Below are 21,963 nucleotides of genomic sequence, written 5' to 3' on the forward strand. Positions count from 1 at the left end.
CCTCCTTGGCTGTTACTCTCTCATTTCATCTCTCTCTCACCGGGGACGTGATGCCCTCCCCTCCCTTGGGACCCGTGGGACGGGGATGTGAACGGGCGACTGTAATGGCAGGCAGCACATGCTGTTCCCGGCCCTGGCTGGTAGAGGCAGCAATGGGGCTTTGCAGCCGGCGTTTGCTCGGGCCAGCGGCGCTCTCTGTGCGGCCACCAAGGAGTTTTTGCATGGAGTCCAGGAATAATTTCTAATAAAGCCCAAGCCTTGCAGCGAGCCATGTCCCCCTTCCAGGTCACAGCTGGCTGGCACCTTGCAACAAGCATCTGCTGTGGTCACTGTAAGTGACCTGGGTGTCTTGTGAGCAACAGCCAGAGGTCGTGGTAAGCTGGGTGCTCTGGGCCAGGCTACTGGGTTCGTTAGCTAGTGCTGGTCTCTCCGCATTCATGTCAGGAACCCATTGAGTACAAGGGCCATTCAGACCAGTCAGTCCAAATATTTAAATATTCAGAAGGCTAAAGTCTAGGCTTGTGATTCAGCCTTCCCCACCAGTCAGGAAAATCCCGGGTCCTGCTTTCCTGTGGCAGATCTAGGACAGACAGGTTCGCTGATGATCCATTCCTCTAATGATGATTTTTGCAAGAATGGGGGAGAAAGAGACTAGGTGCCGTCACACCTTTGCCAGCTAATCTGCAGACAGTGGTTTGGTGCATTTTCCTGTTCTGCCCGCCTGTGCCCACTGGACAAGCTGCTGGTGTCCGTTCTTAGTTCAACAATTGCATCTAGGAGTGTTAAGTCCCAAGGGCTGTAAAATTCACATGACAGCGGATGGCATTTTAGCAGCCGTCTTAATCCTGGTGACCCTGTGAGTAGGGCTCTGAGGTGCTCTGATTAATGTATGACAGATAGGGGGGCAGATTCTCAGCTGCTGTAAATTGATCGCGGTGCTACACTGAGGTCTAGCCCAGTAACTGATTAAACCTTACCCCCTCCATCCAGGGAAGTAGGCCAGTATCATCCGCTCCATTTTATAGATTATGACCGGGGGGGGAACTGATGCACAGGGAGTTGAAGTGACTTGCTCCAGGTCACAGAGCTGGAATCCCAAGAGTTCTTGGCCTCCTGATCCCTCCACTAAACTATGCTGCATCCCGGTGAGACTGCAAGCATGTCTCTGTCCATATACTGACAGAGAGCAGAACCCTGAGACAGGAACAGAGAGGGAACTGAAAACCGGTGTCCGGTTAACCAAAGGGTTAACATGCTTGATCGCTGAAATACTCTGGTGTGGCTGAATGGAAACTGGGTTCTTTTTTTGTGCCCTGCCCTAGGTGATCATGGGAGGTGGCCGGAAATACATGTTCCCAAAGAACACCAGTGATGTGGAATACCGGGATGACAAGTACAGGGGCACTCGTCTGGATGGCAAAAACCTCATTGATGTCTGGAGAGATAAGAAACCTAAAGACAAGGTAAAGGGGAGGGAGGGAGATGTCTGGGGAGAGGATCAAGGCCAGAGGGGCTGCAGTTTTAAAGATTCTTTACTCGGGGATCTCTGGTTCAAGCTCATGTCCAAAGATAGGGAAATAATCCTGCTGATGTAGCACTTCCTTTGTTCAAAACCCTCAGTCAGTAACTAACCTCCACAGTCCCTGCCAGGAATGGGGAGTGTTTACAGTTCTGTCTGGCACCTTCCATCCAAATGAGGAGCTGTGTCCTACAGATATCAACTGGGAGGCAGATGGGGAAACCGAGGCAGACAGGCGCTGAGTCTCACCCAGGATCATACAGTGAGTCAGCAGTGCAGCCAGGATTACAGCTTGGGAGCGCCTGGCCCACCGTTGAGGGTCCTTCAGGATGAAAGGTGCTCTAAGAAACTGCTATCTGGACACCCAGGGCACGAACGAAAGAAAGGAACGTTCCTGAGTTTCAGCATAAAAGTACTTCTCTTTAGAGTTCGCAGTGTTGCTGTGGTGGTGTCCGTCCCAGAATATTAGAGAGGCCAGGTGGGTGAGGGGAGATCTTCTATTGGACAACTTCTGTTTTATTGTTTTGTTCTGGTTTGTTGGGCCAATAAAAATTATTACCTCACCCACCTGGTATCTCTTTAGAGTAACACAGATGAGCCCAGCTGCCTTTGACCTTTCTTGGCCAGAGACTTTGTCCCATCGGCACTTTGCTGTCTCTCTAGAGATCTGTGTGGCTGTCAGAACCATAGTATCTTTGCTGCTGGAATATCGATGCGGGGCTGTTGATTACAAAGAGGGCTGTTGCCAGCTTCCACCCAGTTTTTCCAGTCACCCCTCTTACCCAGGCTTGGAGCTAATCTTTGCAGAAGACCCTAGATGCCTGTATGGTTTTATTTATATTCCTGAAGTCAAGACCCCACTGAACAAACACACAGGAAGAGCTTGCAGACTAAATAGCTAAGACAAATAAAGGGTGGGAGGGGGTGAAGCCACTTGCTAAGCTCACTCAGTAGAGGTTGGTATAGAACCCAGGCCTCTGAAGCCAGTGTCCTAGCCACTGGACCAACCTGCCTCTCTTTGTATGCTCCACTGCCTAACTAGATAGTATCCCCAGTGCTGAAAGACGACTTTGTCCTAATACAGCCTCCCAAGCAGATGTCGTGGCAAACCCAGTTCTGAACTGTTGTCTGGAATTTCCTGCACGTGCTGTACTGGGATTGAGAGCTCTGTCTCAAAATCTATCACTTCTCTGTGTGCAGCTTGTCTACACCTTAAACACTATAGCGGCACAGACCCTCTATGCTGACAGGAGGGGTTCTCCCGTCAGTGCAGGTAATCCACCTCCCCAAGAGGCAGTAGCTAGGTCAACATTCGTCCACTGACTTAGCACTGTCCACACAGGGACTTGGGTCAGCTTAACTGCATTGCTTAGGGGTGTGGATTTTTCACACTCTGTGCAATGTAGTTAAGAGGACTTAATTTTCTAGTGTAGACCAGGCCTGCTTAGATGGGGATGCTGGGGGATGAGGGAGAGAGACTGGAAATTATGGTGGATGAATGCCTGAAGACAGCAGTGAGCCCTGGTGGTCTGAACAGCTTTGATGTTGATGGAATTTAGATTTCTAACTGGCTTCAGTTTTAAGTGCCCACATTGCATCCACTGAGAGTGAAAACAGGAGTCGGCAGAGGACAAATGGGGCTGGTTATTCCAGTCTAAGGGATGATAATTGTGTGCAGGAAAACTCTCTGAAAATCCCCAGACCCTCTGGAGGGACCTTTTGAAATTAGCCCTGCAGCAGCCTTAGGGAGCTCTGCAAACACACCAGCTCACTCCCTGATCCAAGCCTGAGCCCTGAACTCCTCAGAGGAAGGAACAAAGGAAAATTCTTTATCCAATGGAAACTGCTTTTCTCTTCCATTGATTATGATTTAGCTGGGATATAAACCACTGGGAACATTTGAGTTTTACTAAGACCAGCTGGTGTATCCTGGCCTCCCTCAGACTCAAAGGGAGTCTGTTTCTTCTGCTGCTTGTGCCCCAAAGGGGAGGTTCCATGTTAGTGGCACTGGTGCTGCCTGGCTATTTAGGAGCAGGCAGTCACTCTTCTGGGGTATCTTGGCTAGCAGAGGGCATCTGGGTGAGGAAGGGGGCTAGCAGTCCGGCTGCAATGGCTAGAGCTAGGAGAGCAGGATTGGCCCCAGGCATGTTTAAAATCCCTCTGTGAAGTCAAGCGGAAGGAACTTTCTCTTCCCTCGGCGTGGTGGGAGCAGCCATAAAGCATGCTGTGTCTGGAGAAGGTTGAGCTGGCCTGAATCTTGGCATGACCCAAACTGGAGCCTTGCCTGATGGTCAAAGTTTGGGTGACATTTGTCTCCTTTTCCCCCATGCTGCTCAGTACTGGCTTTGGCCAGGACCAGCCCTGAAACCTGCCTTATGTAAGAGGCTTAGCTCAGGGTATTTCTGGCTCAGCCCAAACCAGGATATCTCATGGCAAAGCCTCCCTAGGCCAAGGCACACAGGAGAAGCATCTAAACTGAATGGAACCTTGTCAAAACTGAATCCCCATTCTGGCACTTCGAGTGCAGAAGGTGGGGGCCTGCAAGGAGTCTAAAAATTAATACTGTCTGCTCCAGGCTTGTATTAAACTCCCAAGGTTACAGCTTTTCTCTGACTTTGGCTTGGTTATCACTGCCACCACCCAAATGCAAAAAAAACCCCAAACCTTTGGACCCAGGAAGGAACACTTGGGAATTCCTCCCTGTGGGGTACCCTTGAGCCCTTTCACCCCTTCCCCCCTGGGGAAGAGTTGAGAAAGAGAAAAAGGAAATTAGCTGTTGCTACCAGCTAATCAAACAACATGCACAAACCTCTTAGGACACCAAAAATCCAATCCTGCTCTTAAAGGTAATTTTTTTTAAAAAACAAAAAGGAAAAAAATACACCTGGAACCCAAACTAGCTTTCTTGGGGGTTCAGCTTAAAACTTGCAAGCAAACAAAAGCATCAGGGGTTTGCACAGAGGAGATCCACAAGCCAAAATAAGAAAGAAACCTGATTGTGTCTGTCTAAATATTTCCTATCCAAATCATTTCTTCTTTTTCATATCTGGTTCAAACCTTACACAGCATTGCTGGTCCATGTCCCTCCAGCCCAGAGAACAACAAAGGGAAAGTTTTTTCTTTCCCAATTCTAAAAGTTCTAGCCTTCCCATTGGCTCTTTTGGTCAGGTGCCCACTCATTTCATGTTACCTGTGGGCTTGTTAACCCTGTACAGGTAAAGCAAGCAGAGAACAGACATCAAGAGGGATTTTACAACTAACTGGCTGGCTGGGTGTTCATAAAAGGGAGCTCTCCTCCTCTCTCTCCCCCCCCCCCCCCGCCAACGCACTTCATTTTATCACAAACCTTCAGACCTTTGAGGGTCTCCCCATCATTTAGTGTCTGAGGCTGAGATGTGGGTGGAAGGGAAGGAGACACATGGGTTTGTTTGCTCATGGCAGCTCCTATAAGCAACATGATGGTCAGCACAGGTACTGGGGGCCACCCACCTGGATCTGGTTTCAGGATCTGGACCAGAAGTCCCTCTCTCTACAGCACTGGCAAATCTATGGGCATTGTTGCTATCAACCCTCATTAGCCTTTGCTCCAACCCCCTGGTTCCAGGGCAGAACCAAACTCAAGAGGGCCCAGTTTTCTAGTTCTGAGGAGACTACAGCCTCATGCTCTTCAACTGCTGGGAATCTTGTTACATTTATTTTTCTGCTGCTTTGGGCCAAAACCTTGTGAGAATGGCTAGTGGGATTTTAGTGCTGTAGGATCCAAACCTGAATCCCAATCTTGTGCGTTGAACCCAAAGCCTCTGTGTGTTCTGAGCCTTGTACTAGGGCTGCCAAACTTTGCTCTGAGCTTAAACTTTATGGGTGGGATGTTCAAAAAGTGCTCCACTTTGGCCAACCTCTTATTCAGCGGCGCTGAGGGGAGTTCTGTCACTCGGAGCAGAGTTGGGCCAACGCTGAGTGCTCCTGAGGCGCCTGCGCTGGGTGCTTTATTTGTTTTATTTTCCACAGGAGTCCTCTGAATAGGTCCAGTCAATTTTCTGGAGAAACTAAAGATCCGATTTCACTTCTTGATCAAAAAATCCCCCATGCCACTGTTCTGTTTGACTGTTGCCCTCCACCCCAGAGGTGGCTGCATTTCTATGCCGCTTTTAGCTGTGTGTCTATTAAGTAACATTTATACTGCAGTAGCACCAAGAGGCCAACCAGGTCAAGACCCCATTGTGCTGGGCACCATACAAATGAATAGAAAATGATTAGTCCAACCTTAAAGAGCTTACAATATCTGTAGTTTGTGACATGCTTTGGGATCCAAGTTGCTAAATGAATTTAAGATCCTCATTATGATGAACATTCATTGCACAATAAAATACATTTACTAAGATACAAGATAAATGTGTTAAAGAGGGCAAAGTTGTCTGATTTTCATGCCTGTGAAGTTGTCTGGGCAGTTATTGATGCATATATATGGCAGATGTTCTCTGTGAGTGCAATACATATGGCAAATACCATATCTGGGAAATACCTATGGCTTCTAGATTCAAAAGGCAGAAGTAGCCACCGTGATCATCTAGTCTGACTGCCTGCATAGCAAAGGCCAGAAAAATTCTCCACAATAATTCCTGTTTTGAATTAGAACAGATCTTGTAGAACATCCAGTCTTGATTTTAAAATTGCCAGTGTTGGAGAAACCACCACAAACCTTGGGAAATTGTTTCTAGTGGTTAATTCCCCTCCCTGATAAATGTATTTCTTATTTCTAATCCCCCTCTATAAAGAAGTGTACAAAACAGCTGCTGTTCCATTGCTCTCCCTTAGAATGCCCAGTACGTCTGGAATCGCAGTGACCTGTTGTCTCTTAACCTGATGGAGGTGGACTTCCTCTTAGGTGAGTATCTAAGGCAAAGGTCAGAGGCGAGGGAGCTAAGTGAAAATTGGTGAGTTGTGGGACAGATTTACGAGGGTGTTCAGGCACCTGGAGATGCAGATGGGTGCCGAGTGGGATTTGTGAATGCTCCTCAGCAAGTTAAGTACCTGGTTGCCAGTGAATGTCCATGGGAGTTAGGCACCTAGCTCCCTTAGGCACTTTGTAAATCTCTGGTTGGGTGGCAAGGGGCAAGGCCACCCTGCCCCTCCCTTGTTGCTAAAAGGGAGGTATGGTCAGATGTCGGCTGTGTGTGTGTGCTCAGCTCTGCATGCAGGGTGGGCTCCAGGCCCCAGCGTTCCAAGCAGGTCCTTGGGGTGGCAGTTCGAAAGGGGCGGCAGCTCTTCCAGCCACGGTGGCCGATCGGCAGCAGCTTCTTCCCTTTTGCCATCCACGGAGGCAGGGTTTTTTTGTTTTTTTTCACTGCTTAAGGCGGCAAAAACTGTAGAGCCAGCCCTGTCCGCGGAGATAGCAGACCGATTGAGCTACCCACTAAATCCGGACACCGTTTTCAGCAAAGGAACTTGGTCAGGTTTATTGCCGACGAAGGACAGTGCTAATGCCCCAGCTCAATGATACACTAACACCATGTAGGCTCGTGACAATGGACTGGGTCGGTGAATGGCGGGACTTTCCATTCTCCCGTCGTCCAGACCCCAACACCGCCTCAGCGATACCTCTTTATACCCCAGTACAAACAAGTTACGTATTGCCCCTCTGACGTAGCTATGTGCCAGCTCCGACGTATCTGGGTGCCACCCTCTGATGTCCACCCATTGCCTTGTACTTGTTGGTTCGATCAAAACGTCTCTCTCCATCATGGTGTTATCATGACCTTATCTTTAGGATGGGTCAGTGTGTTCCTGTTATCTTTTGGGGAATGTGTCTGGTATTGAGGTGTTCTAGTACCTTTCTGGAATGCTTGTGTATATATTCTTAAGAATGTGTGTTTCTGCAATATCAGCCCTGTTCTTGCCAAATTCTGTGAGCAGGGCCTCTTGAGTGTGCCTCTTGCTCACAACTTAACTTTAGCTCAGGCCTGAGACCTCGTACCAAGCCTCTGACACAAGGCCTCAAGTCTCAGGCCCTCTTTCTACTATAGGGTACATGGGAGAAGGGAGGTGAGTTCATTAGGGGAAAGGCAGAGAGCCACAACGAGAGGGAAGTATCCTGTGTTGCCAGGGACTGATGGACTGTAACTCATTAGGGTTTCTCTGCTTCTATTCTCTATGGTCCTTGCCTGGCGCAGGGAACTAGAACGAAGGATTCCCTCAGCATTGGAAAAGACTGAAAACACCTGACCAGAAAGACTAAGTGTGCACTGAAGAATCTTCTTACCTAATACCCACAAACCTAGCTGTTCCCAAGTGCTGAGCCAACCCCTGAGGCAGGGAAAAGGGCATTTAGTGCCAGCCCTGGGTGGGTGGCTGGAGTCTGCCTGTCTTCTAGCCTGCTGTTTCAACAGCATACTTCTAGATGCAGCGGGGAGAGATCACATCTCCTTCACTGCTGCTCCCCGTTCCAGGCTCTGCACAGTGACAGAAAGCAGCAGCATGGTTAGGAGGTGCTAATGTCCTATTAGCAGCCAAGTCACCTCTGCAGTGCCAGTATTCTATGTGGAGTGGCATGCTGTGTTATGCCTTGTGACCCAGGCAACATCAAACCAGTTGTCACACCCCAGAAGCGTGGGAAAGCAGAGCTTAGAGACCTTGCATTATGCATTGCAGCTACAGAGCTGCTGGCTAGCTGAGGAGCTGGCCCACAACTGCTCCTTGGGTGGAGGGAGAGGAACAGAGCAGAACCACACAGCAATTGGGGGCTGGAGGGAAGATATCTTTTGCAGGCAGGAGGGACTTTTTGATTTTTATAAAATGCAGGGAGCTGAAAAAGCTGAGTATTTGTACAGGACCTTTCCCACTGTGTGTGTATAGCTGCTGTTTGTACATCCAGTCATGCGTATTGAGGGCAATATGTACCCGCAAGTCTGCAAAGGATGCCTGTGGCTTGAAAGGAAGTAGGCTCCTTCTGTATGGCCATGGCACTCCACCTCTTCCAGCCTGTGACCATGTTCCATCAGAACATGGGGTTTGTGAGGGACCCATTCCCATCTAGCTAAAGGGAGGGGGCTTCTGACTCCCTGAAATTTGGTGGAGGAGAACCTATGGACCTGGCCCACTTCCCATCTGAATTTGGGATGTGTTCTCCTTGTTATGGGCTCCTGTTATCCAAGAGAAGCACAGTGGGAAAGTGGCAGGAAGGGGGATGGCCACTAGCTCTTGCCGAGTCAAACAACCCCTTTGGGCCTCTTGGTTATGCTACAGCTCACAGCTGGGTCGGAAACACTTTTCAAATGCAGCTGCAGCCTCACAAGCATCTGTGTCTGATGTGGTTACGCAGTGTGCTCAAAAACCAACCCATGGAGTGCCTGGGCATGATGATCTGGCCCAGCGAGCACGGCTGCAAGAGTCCTTGTCCCTTCTTTCAGAGAACATTGCTACCAAAGTGCTAGCAACCATGGCTTTGGAAACTAGTGGCTGGGGCTGCAGATTTGCCACAGCATTTGTTATCAAGAATCGCAGGGGAGTGCCGGTAACTTCAGTCAAAGTGCTGTGTTACTGAATTTACCACAACTGTTCTGATTTTTGCTAACAAATGCCCTCTCCTCACCCCGCTGAGGGGGGCAATGATGATCCACAGCCGCACCCTCCACGCCCGGCACCCCCAGGTAAGAGGGGAGGCCAGGGATGGAGAAGGACTGGAGAGTGAGCCCTCCCACACTTGCCCCACAGCAGTGACTCCTGGGTTCTGCGGGGCTGAGCCCAGCGCTGTGCTCTGGGCATTGCAACCTGGCACGCAGGGCTGCTCTGTTTGGCTTGCCTGACTGGCACTGCCTTCCCGTCACAATGGAGGCTGAGGTGCTCCACGTCGCAGTACCAGGGACAGGGCGCTGGGCCTAGCCCCATGGGACACAGGAGCTGCCACTGTGGGGTGAGCCTTGAACAGAGGAAAAGTCAGACAAACGGGACAGTCACTGTCTGGGAGTTTTTTCACTCTGACAAACCTGCAGCCCTGCCAATGTCCAGTCCAGTGCTAGGCTGGCCCCTGTCGTGGAGTGGAGAGAGCCTTCCAGGGAAAGGCTGCAGTTCTCCACCCCATGAAGTCGGCTGTGAGCGTCAACGACGCATCAGCTGTTCTATATGGGCCTGAACCGCAGTCCCCCACATCCCCACAGGTTCCAATTCCCACAGCTCCTCGCTCTGCCTGTGCAGTGGTCCACATGGCAGCCCTCGTGGGTTCAGGGGCTCCTAGAACTGGCATTTGGAGCCATAGCTCAGGCTGCTTTTTAAAATGGAGGTCCCTGCGCAGCCATGACTCGACAGATTCTGGTGTAGCAGGTTTCTTCAGATGTTCACTGTGCCGTGCGTGTTCATGTACATACAGGGCCAGGTGTGTGCACGGGTACACGTGGAGGATGTGTTCACATGTACCTGCTTCATGCCTCTGCCAACTTCCGGATAGATTGTCTTAGTACTTACCCCAGGAGTCAGTGATGACTGGCCCATTTTTATGAGCATAAGAAAACCAATCCAGGAACCTGTTTCTCCAGGCGGCTCCGTTTGCTTTCTGAGTCTGGTTCCAAATGCTTGGGCCCCTCAGGAGATGCAGACACAGGGAGATCTCACCTTGGCGTCTCCCTACATCAGCTCCAGAGCCGGATGGCACATGTGCAAAGCATCTGGCTGTATAGGCCCCTCTCTCTCCGGAGCTGCTGAAGCCTTTGATATCTGCAGGGTGTTTGCTGCAGTCTCTGGCCACTTCCATCCTCCTGAGCTGCATCTGAGGAACCAAACAGGTCGGCGTGAACAAACTCTTACATACAGTGTTTGGGCACGCATTTCCTGCTGGCTCCCTGGTTACTGAGACAAGGCATGCGGCCATCTCGTTAACCCATTTTTGGCTAGAAGGCAGGATTCCCTAGAGGCCACACGGTGGAGCAAAGAGCCAGCATTAGCAGGGAGCAATAGGGAGGAATCCTGACACAGAGCGAAGCTGCCCCCGGGCTCCATTATCACCAGGAGCAGATTGGAGTCCGCTGGAGTATGGCAGGAGGGTAACCAGAGCAACAGATTGCAGTAAGAAAGTAAGAAGGTGTCTGATTGTCAGATACACTCCTCAGGAGAGTCACTGCCCCTGTCCCTGAGGATCTGAGTGTGATGTGGGCCTCCAACAATTGCTCCACCCCAGCAACACGTGTCCTACCTCCTCTGCTTGTCAGATCCATATGGATCTGCTGGGCTCTCTTTCAGCAGTTATGTCTCATGGAGCCAAGCGACACCAATTACTGCATGTAGCAGGGACTTGGTACATCTGAGCCAGTTGCTAGGATTGGGGGCAAAGAGGCAGCTGGAAGTAGCTGCAGCAGTGAATGAGCAGGCAGTGTGAGCATGGAGGATGAGTGCACAGTGGGAGCACAAGTCCGGAGTCCCAGGGAAAATGTGCACCTGTAAAATACTGCAGAGACTCAGCAGAAATGTGGATGTGTGTCTCTGATCTGTACCAGGCCCCATTGGCCTCCAAGCACAGTTCTGGGCCCATCTGTGATGTGCTGCTGTTGAAGCAGGGTATGGTCACACACACACAATTACATCCATAAAACGTGTTGAAGCAATTTCCCAAAGGAAGCACTTGCACACTGGATCCCGTGCTGGATTTCACTGTCTATTTTTGTGTTTTTGAGAAGGTTAGCTACCGAGGTAGCAAAAGTGCTCAACTGTCTCCAAAGTCTGACTCTCGATGGTGATTTGCGGTGGGTCGTGTGCAAGGCCTTGAAGCAGGCTGATAGAGCACTTTAATCTTCTCAGTATTAAGTGAGAGCCCTAGGCTTCAGTAAACTTATGCAAGAAAATCCAGTGTGGACTGAAGGTCATTCTCAGTGTGTGCGAAGATGGCAGTCATCTGCATACTGAAGATCAGTAATGGACGCCCTGAAGACTTTAGACTTTGAGCGGAGACGTCAAAGATTAAAGAGCCACCCATCCATTTTGTATTGAATGTCAGCTGACCAAAATGACTGCTAAATAGATGGAGAACAGGGTTGGGGCAATAACACGTCCTTGCTTAACCCTGATTTTGATGACGAAAGATTCCATCTCAAGGCCATTACAGAGAACCATGGCAGTCATCTGATCTTAAGAAATTTTGGAGCGCAGCCAAATTTGGTCAGCACTTTCCACAGGGCATCACAGTTGACAGAGACAGACTGTGACCTATGGCAGGACGCCAAGATCCAGGTCTATAAGACAATTGTTGTTCCTACACTCCTTTATGGGGGTAAAACCCGGGTGATCGATTGACAGCACCTCAAGATTCTGGAGGGGTACCACCAACAATGCTTCTGGAAAACACTTTGGCTTCAGTGAGGATGCTGGCATTAGTGCAGCAATCTTGCCACTTGATGCAATGTCACTAGCATTGAAGCAATGATCCTCATGCACCAACTTCGCTGGGCTGGACATTGTGTGCAGATGCCAGACTCTCACCTCCCAAAAAAAAGTCCTCTACTCTCAGCTCACCAATAGTCAGAGTTCCCATGGTAGTTGGAGGAAATGCTACAGCAGTTCTCAAACTGTGGGTCAGGATAGGGGGGAGGGATAGCTCAGTGGTTTGAGCATTGGCCTGCTAAACCCAGGGTTGTGAGTTCAGTCCTTGAGGGGGCCATTTACGGATCGGGGCAAAAATTGGGGATTGGTCCTGCTTTGAGCAGGGGGTTGGACTAGATGACCTCCTAAAGTCCCTTCCAACCCTGATATTCTGTGACCCCAAAGTGGGTCCCGACCCCTTTTTAATGGGGTTACCAGGGCTGGTTTGCTGGGGCCCAGGGCCCAAGCCCTAGGGCTTCAGCCCTGGGTGACAGGACTCAGATTACAGGTCCCCTGCCTGGGGAGGTGGGGCTTTGGCTTTGCGCACGTCTCCCACACTCCCGGGCTTCTGGGGTCCTGTAGTAATTTTTGTTGTCAAAAGGGGATTGCGGTGCAATGATTGAGAACTTCTGTGCTACGCTTTCAGTGTCTTTGTATCTTAAGAAAACTGATGTAGGCATCGCAAGCTGGGAGGAGCAAGCCACCAACTGACCCCACTGGCACCATATCTTCCATTAGGCAGTGGCCCACTTCGAGGAGAGGCGCCTAGCCCTTGAAGCTGAAAAGAGAGAACTTTTTCTCCCAGCAGGCTGCTGGCCTGCCATGAAATGTCTGTACCTACTGCAGGCAGACTTGAAGTTTCAGGAGTCCAATTCTGGGTCATCTCAGGGCCCATAGTAAATCCGTGGTAGAGAACATCCTTGAATTGAGGGATTGCCAATCAATCCTTATGTCCATAGTAGGCTGCTGACCCATTCAGAGGAAAATCTAATCTGAACCCTGCACCCGCTTCTCAGTTACATGCCCCGTCACACCACACAGCCCACATCCCAATGCATACTGCACTTAGGATGGAAGAATCCAATGCACCGCTACAGACTAGGGACCGAATGGCTAGGCAGCAGTTCTGCGGAAAAGGACCTAGGGGTGACAGTGGACGAGAAGCTGGATCTGAGTCAGCAGTGTGCCCTTGTTGCCAAGAAGGCCAATGGCATTTTGGGATGTATAAGTAGGGGCATAGCAAGCAGATCGAGGGACGTGATCGTTCCCCTCTATTCGACATTGGTGAGGCCTCATCTGGAGTACTGTGTCCAGTTTTGGGCCCCACACTACAAGAAGGATGTGGATAAATTGGAGAGTCCAGCGAAGGGCAACAAAAATGATTAGGGGTCTAGAACACATGACTTATGAGGAGAGGCTGAGGGAGCTGGGATTGTTTAGCCTGCAGAAGAGAAGAATGAGGGGGGATTTGATAGCTGCTTTCAACTACCTGAAAGGGGGTTCCAAAGAGGATGGCTCTAGACTGTTCTCAATGGTAGCAGATGACAGAACGAGGAGTAATGGTCTCAAATTGCAGTGGGGGAGGTTTAGATTGGATATTAGGAAAAACTTTTTCACTAAGAGGGTGGTGAAACACTGGAATGCGTTACCTAGGGAGGTGGTAGAATCTCCTTCCTTAGAGGTTTTTAAGGTCAGGCTTGACAAAGCCCTGGCTGGGATGATTTAACTGGGAATTGGTCCTGCTTTGAGCAGGGGGTTGGACTAGATGAACTTCTGGGGTCCCTTCCAACCCTGATATTCTATGATTCATACTGTGGTATACATACGTTATCTCATACCTCCAGGGTGGTGCTGCCTAGTGAGCAGAGCAATGGACTGGGGGTCAAAACGCCTGGCTACTCTGCCAGAATGTGTCCAGCTCCTGGTGGCAGAGAGAGGTGGGAGGGTAGCAGAGCCCATGAGGGATCATTATTCTGTGAAAAACTTTGGAGATCATGTTGGTACAGCCTTGCTTCCTCAATCGGAATTGGTAGCACATGGATCTGGGGCCTCATGAAGATCAAAACATGGTGCATAGCTGACATGTCCTCTCCCTTTTGCAGGCCTCTTCGAGCCAATGGATATGATGTATGAGCTAGACAGGAATGTCCAGACAGACCCTTCCCTGACGGAGATGGTGCAGGTGGCCATCAAAATCCTCCAGAGAAACCCCCGAGGATTCTTCCTGCTGGTAGAAGGTGAGAGCCAGTGTCTCCAGACTACCAGTGCCCCATGAGGCTGAGCTTCCCATCCTGTGCTGAGGACACGGGCCTGTTACTGGAGGGCTGCTATTGTCTTCTGACCTGAAGGTGCCTCTCTGAGAGGGTGATGAAACAGTTTTGGAGTCGAGTGACAGTGGGCAAAACCCACCCCTGTTGCACCCACCATTGCTTCACGAGTCAGGAAAGGAGCTGAGCAAGTTCCCCAGCCATTTGCCCTACAAGGGAACAGATGGAAATTGCTTTGTGGGGAGAGCCTAGTATGTAGGCAATGGGTCCCAGAGCCCACGGCTCCCGAGGGAGACCCTGGACATGGGTAAATACCAGCACTGGTCTGATACTGGCCTACAAACTCCTAGCTTAACTGCATTAGCCTCCCTTTCTAGCATCTGAAGTGCAGGTAATGCTGGTCCCTGATTACACCTTTCAGTCAAGAGAAGTTGGTTTCCTTTACTGGCCTGGAAGGGGGAGGAATGGAGGGCTCATGGTAAGGAATATTCACCACATCAGAACCAAGACTGTAGCCTAGCAACTCCCATCCTGAGGGCTCTAGGAGGTAGTACCTATCCCTGCTGTGTGGGTGTCCCTTCTAATAGCGAGTCTGCTGCGTGCCGTGGTATCTCAGTCAGCACGTCCCTTGGGAAGCAGCCGGAGACGACTCAGTTGTGGATGTGATCCTCGAAGTGGCTTGATAGAAATGATGATGTATTTCCCGTGCTCTCTCCCTGTCAGCTCCTTCCATCTGTTCTCCAGATAACAGCTCAGACCTATTGTGCTGCACTGTAAAGTGCGGTAAACGTGGTTTGCACCTTCCAGTGCAGCACCCGCCACAGGCCGGTGTTGGGACAGGAGAGTGGATTGGTACTGGCCTGGTGCAGCGAAGAGGAAGGATATTGGACTCCATAGACCATTGGCCTGGCCCGAGATAGCAGGAAGCAAGAGCACAGCCAGGTGTGATCTGTTATTGGTGATTCTCAGGTTTCTAGTCCAACCAGTTCCCTTCTTGCTTTTCCCTTTCCAGGAGGTAGGATCGATCACGGTCACCATGAGGGGAAAGCCAAGCACGCGCTGTATGAGACCGTGGAGATGGACAGAGCCATAGGCCAGGCTGGTGGCATGACGTCCCTGGAGGACACGCTGACCGTAGTCACTGCTGACCACTCCCATGTCTTCACCTTTGGTGGATACACACCCCGCGGCAATCCCATTTTCGGTAAGGGTTTAACCCATTGGTTCCCCCCACAAGCCGAAGACCTGCCAGCCTCCAAATGGTGGCACCTGGACCGTTACTGCTGGAGAACTGTTTGGCATCTCTGCCTTGCAGGATTGACAAAGCCTTGGCTGGGATGATTACCTGGGGTTGGACTGAATGACCTCTTGAGGTCCCTTCCAACACTGATCTATGATTCTGTGATGTCCCTTGAAACAGCAGTGATTGAAATGTGTCCAGTGTCAGAACCAGGGCAAAACCTCTGGCAGCTTTCCTAGACTGTAAGGTCATTACAATCCTCTAGTCTGACTCCCATGTAACTCAAGCCTGAGAACTCCCCCAGAGAGTCCTGCATTGCACCTGAGCCCATGGCTTGTGGCTGACCTGGAGTGCATCTGTTTAGAAAGACCTCCAATCTTGATATAAAGACCCCAAGTGAAGGGAAATTTTACCACCCCCTAGTTATTGGGGGATGGATTTCTAATCACATCATAAGATCCAGCTCCTGGATCCCTGAGCCCGTGGACTAGAACCAAACCCCAGTTCTGAACACCCTGAAACTCTCTGGGTTTGAGGCCTGGATTTCAGATATACTGGAGCTCCTCTCTACTGCAGCCCAGACTCGCACCACCCACCCTGGGTCAAAACACAGCAGCTGTTTAGCTAGCCCAGCAAAATGCCGTATTTCTCCTTTCTGATGGAGTGGGCTTGGGGGAGTAATCACTTTTCTGATTAAAACCACTAATTCAATTTGTCAGCAAATGAGATGCCCAGTCTGGGCCTGCCAGCACAGCTGTGGGTAGGAGCCTTGCAACAGTCGGGATGAACTGGAGCAAGAGGTTTTCAGAGGGGCAGAGTAGAAAAACGAGGCTTCTTTTGTTAAGAAAATAGAATCCTAGAATATCAGGGTTAGAAAGGACCTCAGGAGGTCATCTAGTCCAACCCCCTGCTCAAAGCAGGACCAATCCCCAATTTTTGCCCCAGATCCCTAAATGGCCCCCTCAAGGATTGAACTCACCACCCTAGGTTTGGCAGGCCAATGCTCAAACCACTGAGCTATCCCTCCCCTTGCTGTAAGGGTTCCAGTTGCACATGAAATGAGTTCACGCTCCAACTCTTGCCAAAGGTTCCATGCAGTCGATGACCGAGCGGCTCAGTATCTTGGCTCCCCGTCTCCAGAAGGCAAGACCTCCAGCAGCATAGCACCATGCTGCATCACCGGTACTGCTTGCTGCAACACCTCGGGGTTGTCTGGTTGGGTCTCCCATCCAAATGCTGGCCAGCACTGACCCTGCTTAGCCAAGGAGAGCCGATGAGCTTCCAGTGGGGTGGAATGGCTGCATGGGCTATGAGCAGGCGGGACTATAAAAACATCAAACCTTTGACCGCCTCCTGAGTTATTCACCCCTGAAAACTGGCTGTAGTGACTATTTCTTGTGCCACACTTCCCCTCTCCCTGTTCTCACTTGGGAACCAGAGCTTGGTCTCTTTGATGGGCATGTGATCAGCCCCAGGGTAGCAGAAACAGCACTGGCTGACACTCCAGTCAGTGTCCTTGGCTAAAGAGAGGATTGGAGTGAGGCGCTGGAGCAGATAAACTAGGGAATCCTGGAGATATGCCTCCCCAGCAGAAATACTCTCTGGAAAGGGCAGGATTGGAGTCAAGCATGACCTCTTCTGTAGAGGAGCGATGGTCACCATCCCTCATGCTAACCATTGCTCCTCCCCGTGCAGGTCTAGCACCGATGCACAGCGATGTGGATAAAATGCCCTTCACCTCCATCCTGTACGGAAATGGCCCCGGGTACAAAATTGTAGCCGGAGAGAGGGAGAATGTGTCCACTGTGGATTATGGTGAGTTTGGGGGGCTGGCAAGATGGGGATGGGTGGGAGGCATGTGTCAGGGACCAGCTAATGCCACTGGGTTCATGTAAAATGCATGCTTGTCCCAATCTAATTCCCAGTGAGACGGAGTCCACGTTCCAAACCCACTGCCACTAACAGGGGCTCCACATTGGGGCACTCAGCAGAGAGGCCATGGTCTGAGTGGGCCATGGAGACTGAACTCCCTCCCCTCTCAAAGGTGGCCTGTCATGTCAGGATGGAAGCTGGGGAGGCCCCTTCCTCAGTGGATAGTGGGTGCCAATCTCCAGCCTGGTGGTCTGACTCCCCAGTCTCTTACAGCTGTTTGTTCGTTCTTTGCAGCTCATGCCAACTACCAGGCCCAGTCGGCTGTGCCCCTGCGCCAGGAGACCCATGGGGGTGAGGACGTAGCGATCTTTGCCAAGGGCCCCATGGCCCACCTCCTGCATGGAGTACACGAACAGAACTACATCCCACACGTCATGGCCTATGCCGCCTGCATTGGCCAGAACACAGACCACTGCCGTTCTGGGGCCCACCACAGCATAGTGGGGCCTCTGCCCTTCCTCTCTACCCTTGCCTCAGTCATCCTCCTCAAATTCTTGTTTTAAGGTCTCGCCCTGAATCAGCTCACTTCCTTCAGTCACAGACCAGGGGTCCCCAGCTGTCTCAAATAGAGATCTTGACCCCATTCAAAGACAGATCTTGGAACCTGTCTTGCCATATGATACTGGGTCTTCAGGTTTTAACCACATTGGACATAATACCAAAGCTTCCTATGTCTCTTGCCTCTGGACCCACCTTGCCCCCGAACCAGGGCAGCTGGCCTGCGGCCATGAACCACTGTTCAAGATCATTGGCGTGGGGAACGGAGTGAGCAGCTCAGTTGCTGTTGACACTGCTGGACATCCCTTGTGTGGATGCCTGGACTCCAAGTTGGCTTCAAGAGCTGGAAGTGTTGGGCTGTTTCTATAGCAATAGCCTGGACTGGTTCTGTGAACCTAAAGGCAGAGACACACTGGTTCAGGCTGGGGCAGACTCTCTTGGGTCCAGATGTTTCATATCTAATGTTTTCGTTTGTGTTAAGCGCCCCTAACCCAACTCAAGCAGCTTTTTAAAAAAAATCAGAAGAACAAAACTCACATACAGGGAAATGTTCTGTTCTCCTCCCACGGCTGCTGATTATGTAAATAGAGGCTTCCTCCCCAGGAACCAAAACCTGGATTTAAAATTTTGAGAGAAGTGGCTTTTGGAATCTGAATTTTGGCTCCTTCGTTCATCTCTGGTTGATGTTTTCAGAGGACCTTTGGGGAATTAGTCACTTAAGTCAGCAGGAATGGGCCACCTAGAGCCAGATCCATAAAGGTATTTAGGCTCCCAAGTCCCTCCAGTTTCAATGGAAGTTAGAAGCTTAAATACCTTCAGTGGGGCCAAAGGAATCACTCATATCCATAGAATCGTAAGACTGGAAGGGACATTGAGAGGTCATCTAGTCCAGTCCCCTGCACTCATGGGAGGACTAAGTATTCTCAATGGTGTTTTATGTTTGAAGCCAGGGTGATACGATATATGGAGCCCTCTTTGATTCCTCCCTTTAGCCCCCTTGGGGCCAGGCACATTAGGCACTCCCAGCCGACGCTGCGGTTGCCACGTCTGTCCCAGACCTTGTGCCACAATTCCGATTTGTCTAGGCTCTGCTTTGTCCTTCACGTCTGGCTTATAGGACACTAAAGGTCTCTGGAGACCATGCTTGTTGGTCACTTCTTGGTGATGCTGTGATGTGAAGATGTGGGGCAAAATGGCAGGTCAGGGTAGAAACCCAGGTTGTCAGATCCTGGGTCAGCCAACCCCTCAAGTCTCCCAAGCTGGACTGGGAAGGTCCAAGTAAAGGCATTCCTGTGAGACTTTCTACAGCCGGTTAGGCCATGGACAATACCCCCACGATCAGCCTTTGCCACCATATTGCAGTCCTGGCCTGAGCTCAGTAGTGGGGAGCAGCTGGAGAATAATGTTGGTCAAACTTTTCTTGACCATATTAAAAGGTTGTTTGCGGTGCTGTGGCCATGTCGGTCCCAGGATGTTAGAGCGACAAGCTATCTTTTATTGGCCAGACTTCTGTTGGTGAAAGACACACACTTTCGAGCTGCACAGAGCTCTTTGTCCTGGCTGGGCTCCCTCACCCTCACCTTGTCTCCTATATAAAAAATGTCCATTTGAGTTTCAGGCTGGGTCGTATTTGAACCAAACTGGTTTCCCTGTCTCTCATTGCATCACAATGTGATGATGCAACAGCCTTAGGAGCCAGAACCCTATTACAAGTAAATGGGACTTAGTTTTTCTAGATATTAGGAGACCAGAGTGGCCAAGGCCCCTGCTGACAGACAGAAAGAAGCAGGGTGTGTGTGTGTGCGGGGGTAACATTATCAAAAGCACTTACATGCCTTGAGAGACTATCATTTCTCCTGACAAGTTGATGCAGCAGGTGGAGGGGAATTATTTGCCATGACATGTGGGGATTAGTTTCTGAGGATGCTCATCAGCATGCCCTTAGGAGACCTGAGCTCTTTAACTTATCAACGTTTCATTCAGCTGTTCAATTTGTCAGTAGGGTGTTGATTTTTTTTAAAAGGCTTTATTAAAAAAAAACCAAAAACCTATTTCAGGCCATAGCGGATTGTTTGAAGAAACTTGAATTCTTGGGGTCAATGAGGCACTGGAAGACAGCCTCTTTGGGCTTCATTCATAAGAAAACCACTGGCCTGAACACAGCCAGATGGAAGGAACAGTCAATCCAATTCATAACCTGTGACTCAAGACCCCTCTCTCTATTTCCATAGAAGTCATCCATGGTGAAAGCAAATCAGCTGTCAGTGATAAATAAATACAAATCTGGGAGTGCATCTGGATTGGATTTGCATTGAGGCCTCTTGTTTCAGTGTTTAGTTGGGGATCTTGTTAAAGCTGCTTATGGTTTTTCCATAAATGTGCATCGGCTTCTCAGCATAAAACTCTGTGGGCTGTAGCAAAAGCTGGCTGCAGAACCGTAACGGTGGGGGCCGGGCACTGCAGTACAGCTGCTGAGCGTTCAGCTCTGGTTGCTCACACATGCTGCTCCCTACGGGCTTCTAGAGTAACTTGAACAGCTGAGTGCACTACACCTCAGTGGCTTCCTGAGATTATTGCTCTCCTCCTGCTGGCTTTCATTTATGACTCTTGGAATGGGGGTGAAGCTGTTTAGAGCCTGGAGGGCGGGAAAAAGACCTGGTTCATTAGGCTATCAGTCACCCAGAGAGAGGGGGCAAGACTTCTCCTCCCACAAAGGGTCCTGGGAAGCCCTCTACAAAACTCCCTGGCTTGGCGTTGAGAGTCAGCGTTGCAGGAAGGAGGTCCCCTGGAGGAACATGGGCCTGTCGGAGGCCTGTTGTGGCAGGTATTCCTGCTTGGGTTTTTATTTGTATTATTATTTATTCTTTTTTAAACCCCTCGAAACTGGGTCTTGATGTTAAATTAGACACTCTTGCTACTGCCCTGTGCCACAACCCTCTTTTTATTTATTTGTGCTGAAGTGGTGACTAAGAGACCCCGTCATGGACACCATTGTGCTAGGTGCTGTACAAATACAGAGCAAAATGATGGTCCCTGTCCCAAGGACCTTCTCGTCCTAGACACTCTTCTCCCCCCCCCCCCCATGTGCCTTCTTTGTTTTTCCTGCCCACGTTTAGGGTTGCATTTTGATACATAGAAGCCTTTGTTTGCTGCCATAGTTAAAGGAGGTTTTATTAATTGTCACTGAGATGTTTTTTTTGGGTGAGGAAGATGGACCTTGAGCCAAGAGCCCTGGATTTGGATCCCAGCTCACCACTTGAATATCTCACAGACCTTGGGAGACAGGCCAGTCTTTGCTTATAGACAGTCCCCCAACCTGCACATCTACCAATGTGATATATGCCATCATGTGCCAGCAATGCCCCTATACCATGTACATTGGTCATACTGGACAGTCTGTACGTAAAAGAATAAATGGACACAAATCAGACATCAAGAATTATAACTTTCAAAAACCAGTTGGAGAACACTTCAATCTCTCTGGTCACTCGATTTACAGACCTAAAAGTTGCAATACTTCAACAAAAAAACTTCAAAAACAGACTCCAACGAGAGACTGCTGAATTGGAATTAATTTGTAAACTGGATACAATTAACTTAGGCTTGAATAGAGACTGGGAGTGGATGGGTCATTACACAAAGTAAAACTATTTCCCCATGTTTATTCCCCCCTTCCACCCCCTACTGTTCCTCAGATGTTCTTGTCAACTGCTGGAAATGGCCCACCTCGATTATCACTACAAAAGGTTTTTCCCTCCTGCTCTCCTGCTGGTGGTAACTCACCGTAAGTGATCACTCTCCAGTGTGTATGGTAACACCCATTGTTTCATGTTCTCTGTGTATTTAAAATTGTCCTACTGTATTTTCCACTGAATGCATCCGATGAAGTGAGCTGTAGCTCATGAAAGCTTATGCTCAAATAAATTTGTTAGTCTCTAAGGTGCCTCAAGTCCTCCTGGTTTTTTTTTGTGAATACAGACTAACACGGCTGCTACTCTGACACTTGAATATCTGTTTCTCTAATGGGCTAAATTGTAAATGTTCACAGTAGAACAGTCCAAACTGTGAACATTTACAATTTGGCCCACTACAGAGTTTGGATTCAGGGTTTTTGCTAGGCTCCTTGTGTATCCCGACAGTTCAGACCTGGAATCCTGGCATATTTG

The 21,963-nt window shown here is 49.9% G+C and overlaps 1 protein-coding gene across 2 annotated transcripts in view; it reads left to right on the top strand.

The window, feature by feature from the left end:
* ALPL (alkaline phosphatase, biomineralization associated) overlaps nt 1-21,740 on the top strand; it is an 85,791-nt gene extending 64,051 nt beyond the window's left edge. For both annotated transcript variants that reach the window (XM_084651471.1, XM_084651472.1), the window contains 6 exons: nt 1,323-1,463; nt 6,335-6,404; nt 13,963-14,097; nt 15,140-15,331; nt 17,063-17,182; nt 17,534-21,740. In XM_084651471.1, the coding sequence (XP_084507597.1) occupies nt 1,323-1,463; nt 6,335-6,404; nt 13,963-14,097; nt 15,140-15,331; nt 17,063-17,182; nt 17,534-17,802 (927 nt within the window). In that variant the 3' untranslated portion in view covers nt 17,803-21,740. The remainder of the gene's footprint in view (nt 1-1,322; nt 1,464-6,334; nt 6,405-13,962; nt 14,098-15,139; nt 15,332-17,062; nt 17,183-17,533) is intronic.
* Nucleotides 21,741-21,963: the final 223 nt, after the last annotated feature.

The sequence above is a fragment of the Lepidochelys olivacea genome (genome assembly GCF_965140295.1).
Source record: "Lepidochelys olivacea isolate rLepOli2 genome assembly, chromosome: 18".
NCBI classification, from domain to species: domain Eukaryota; kingdom Metazoa; phylum Chordata; order Testudines; family Cheloniidae; genus Lepidochelys; species Lepidochelys olivacea.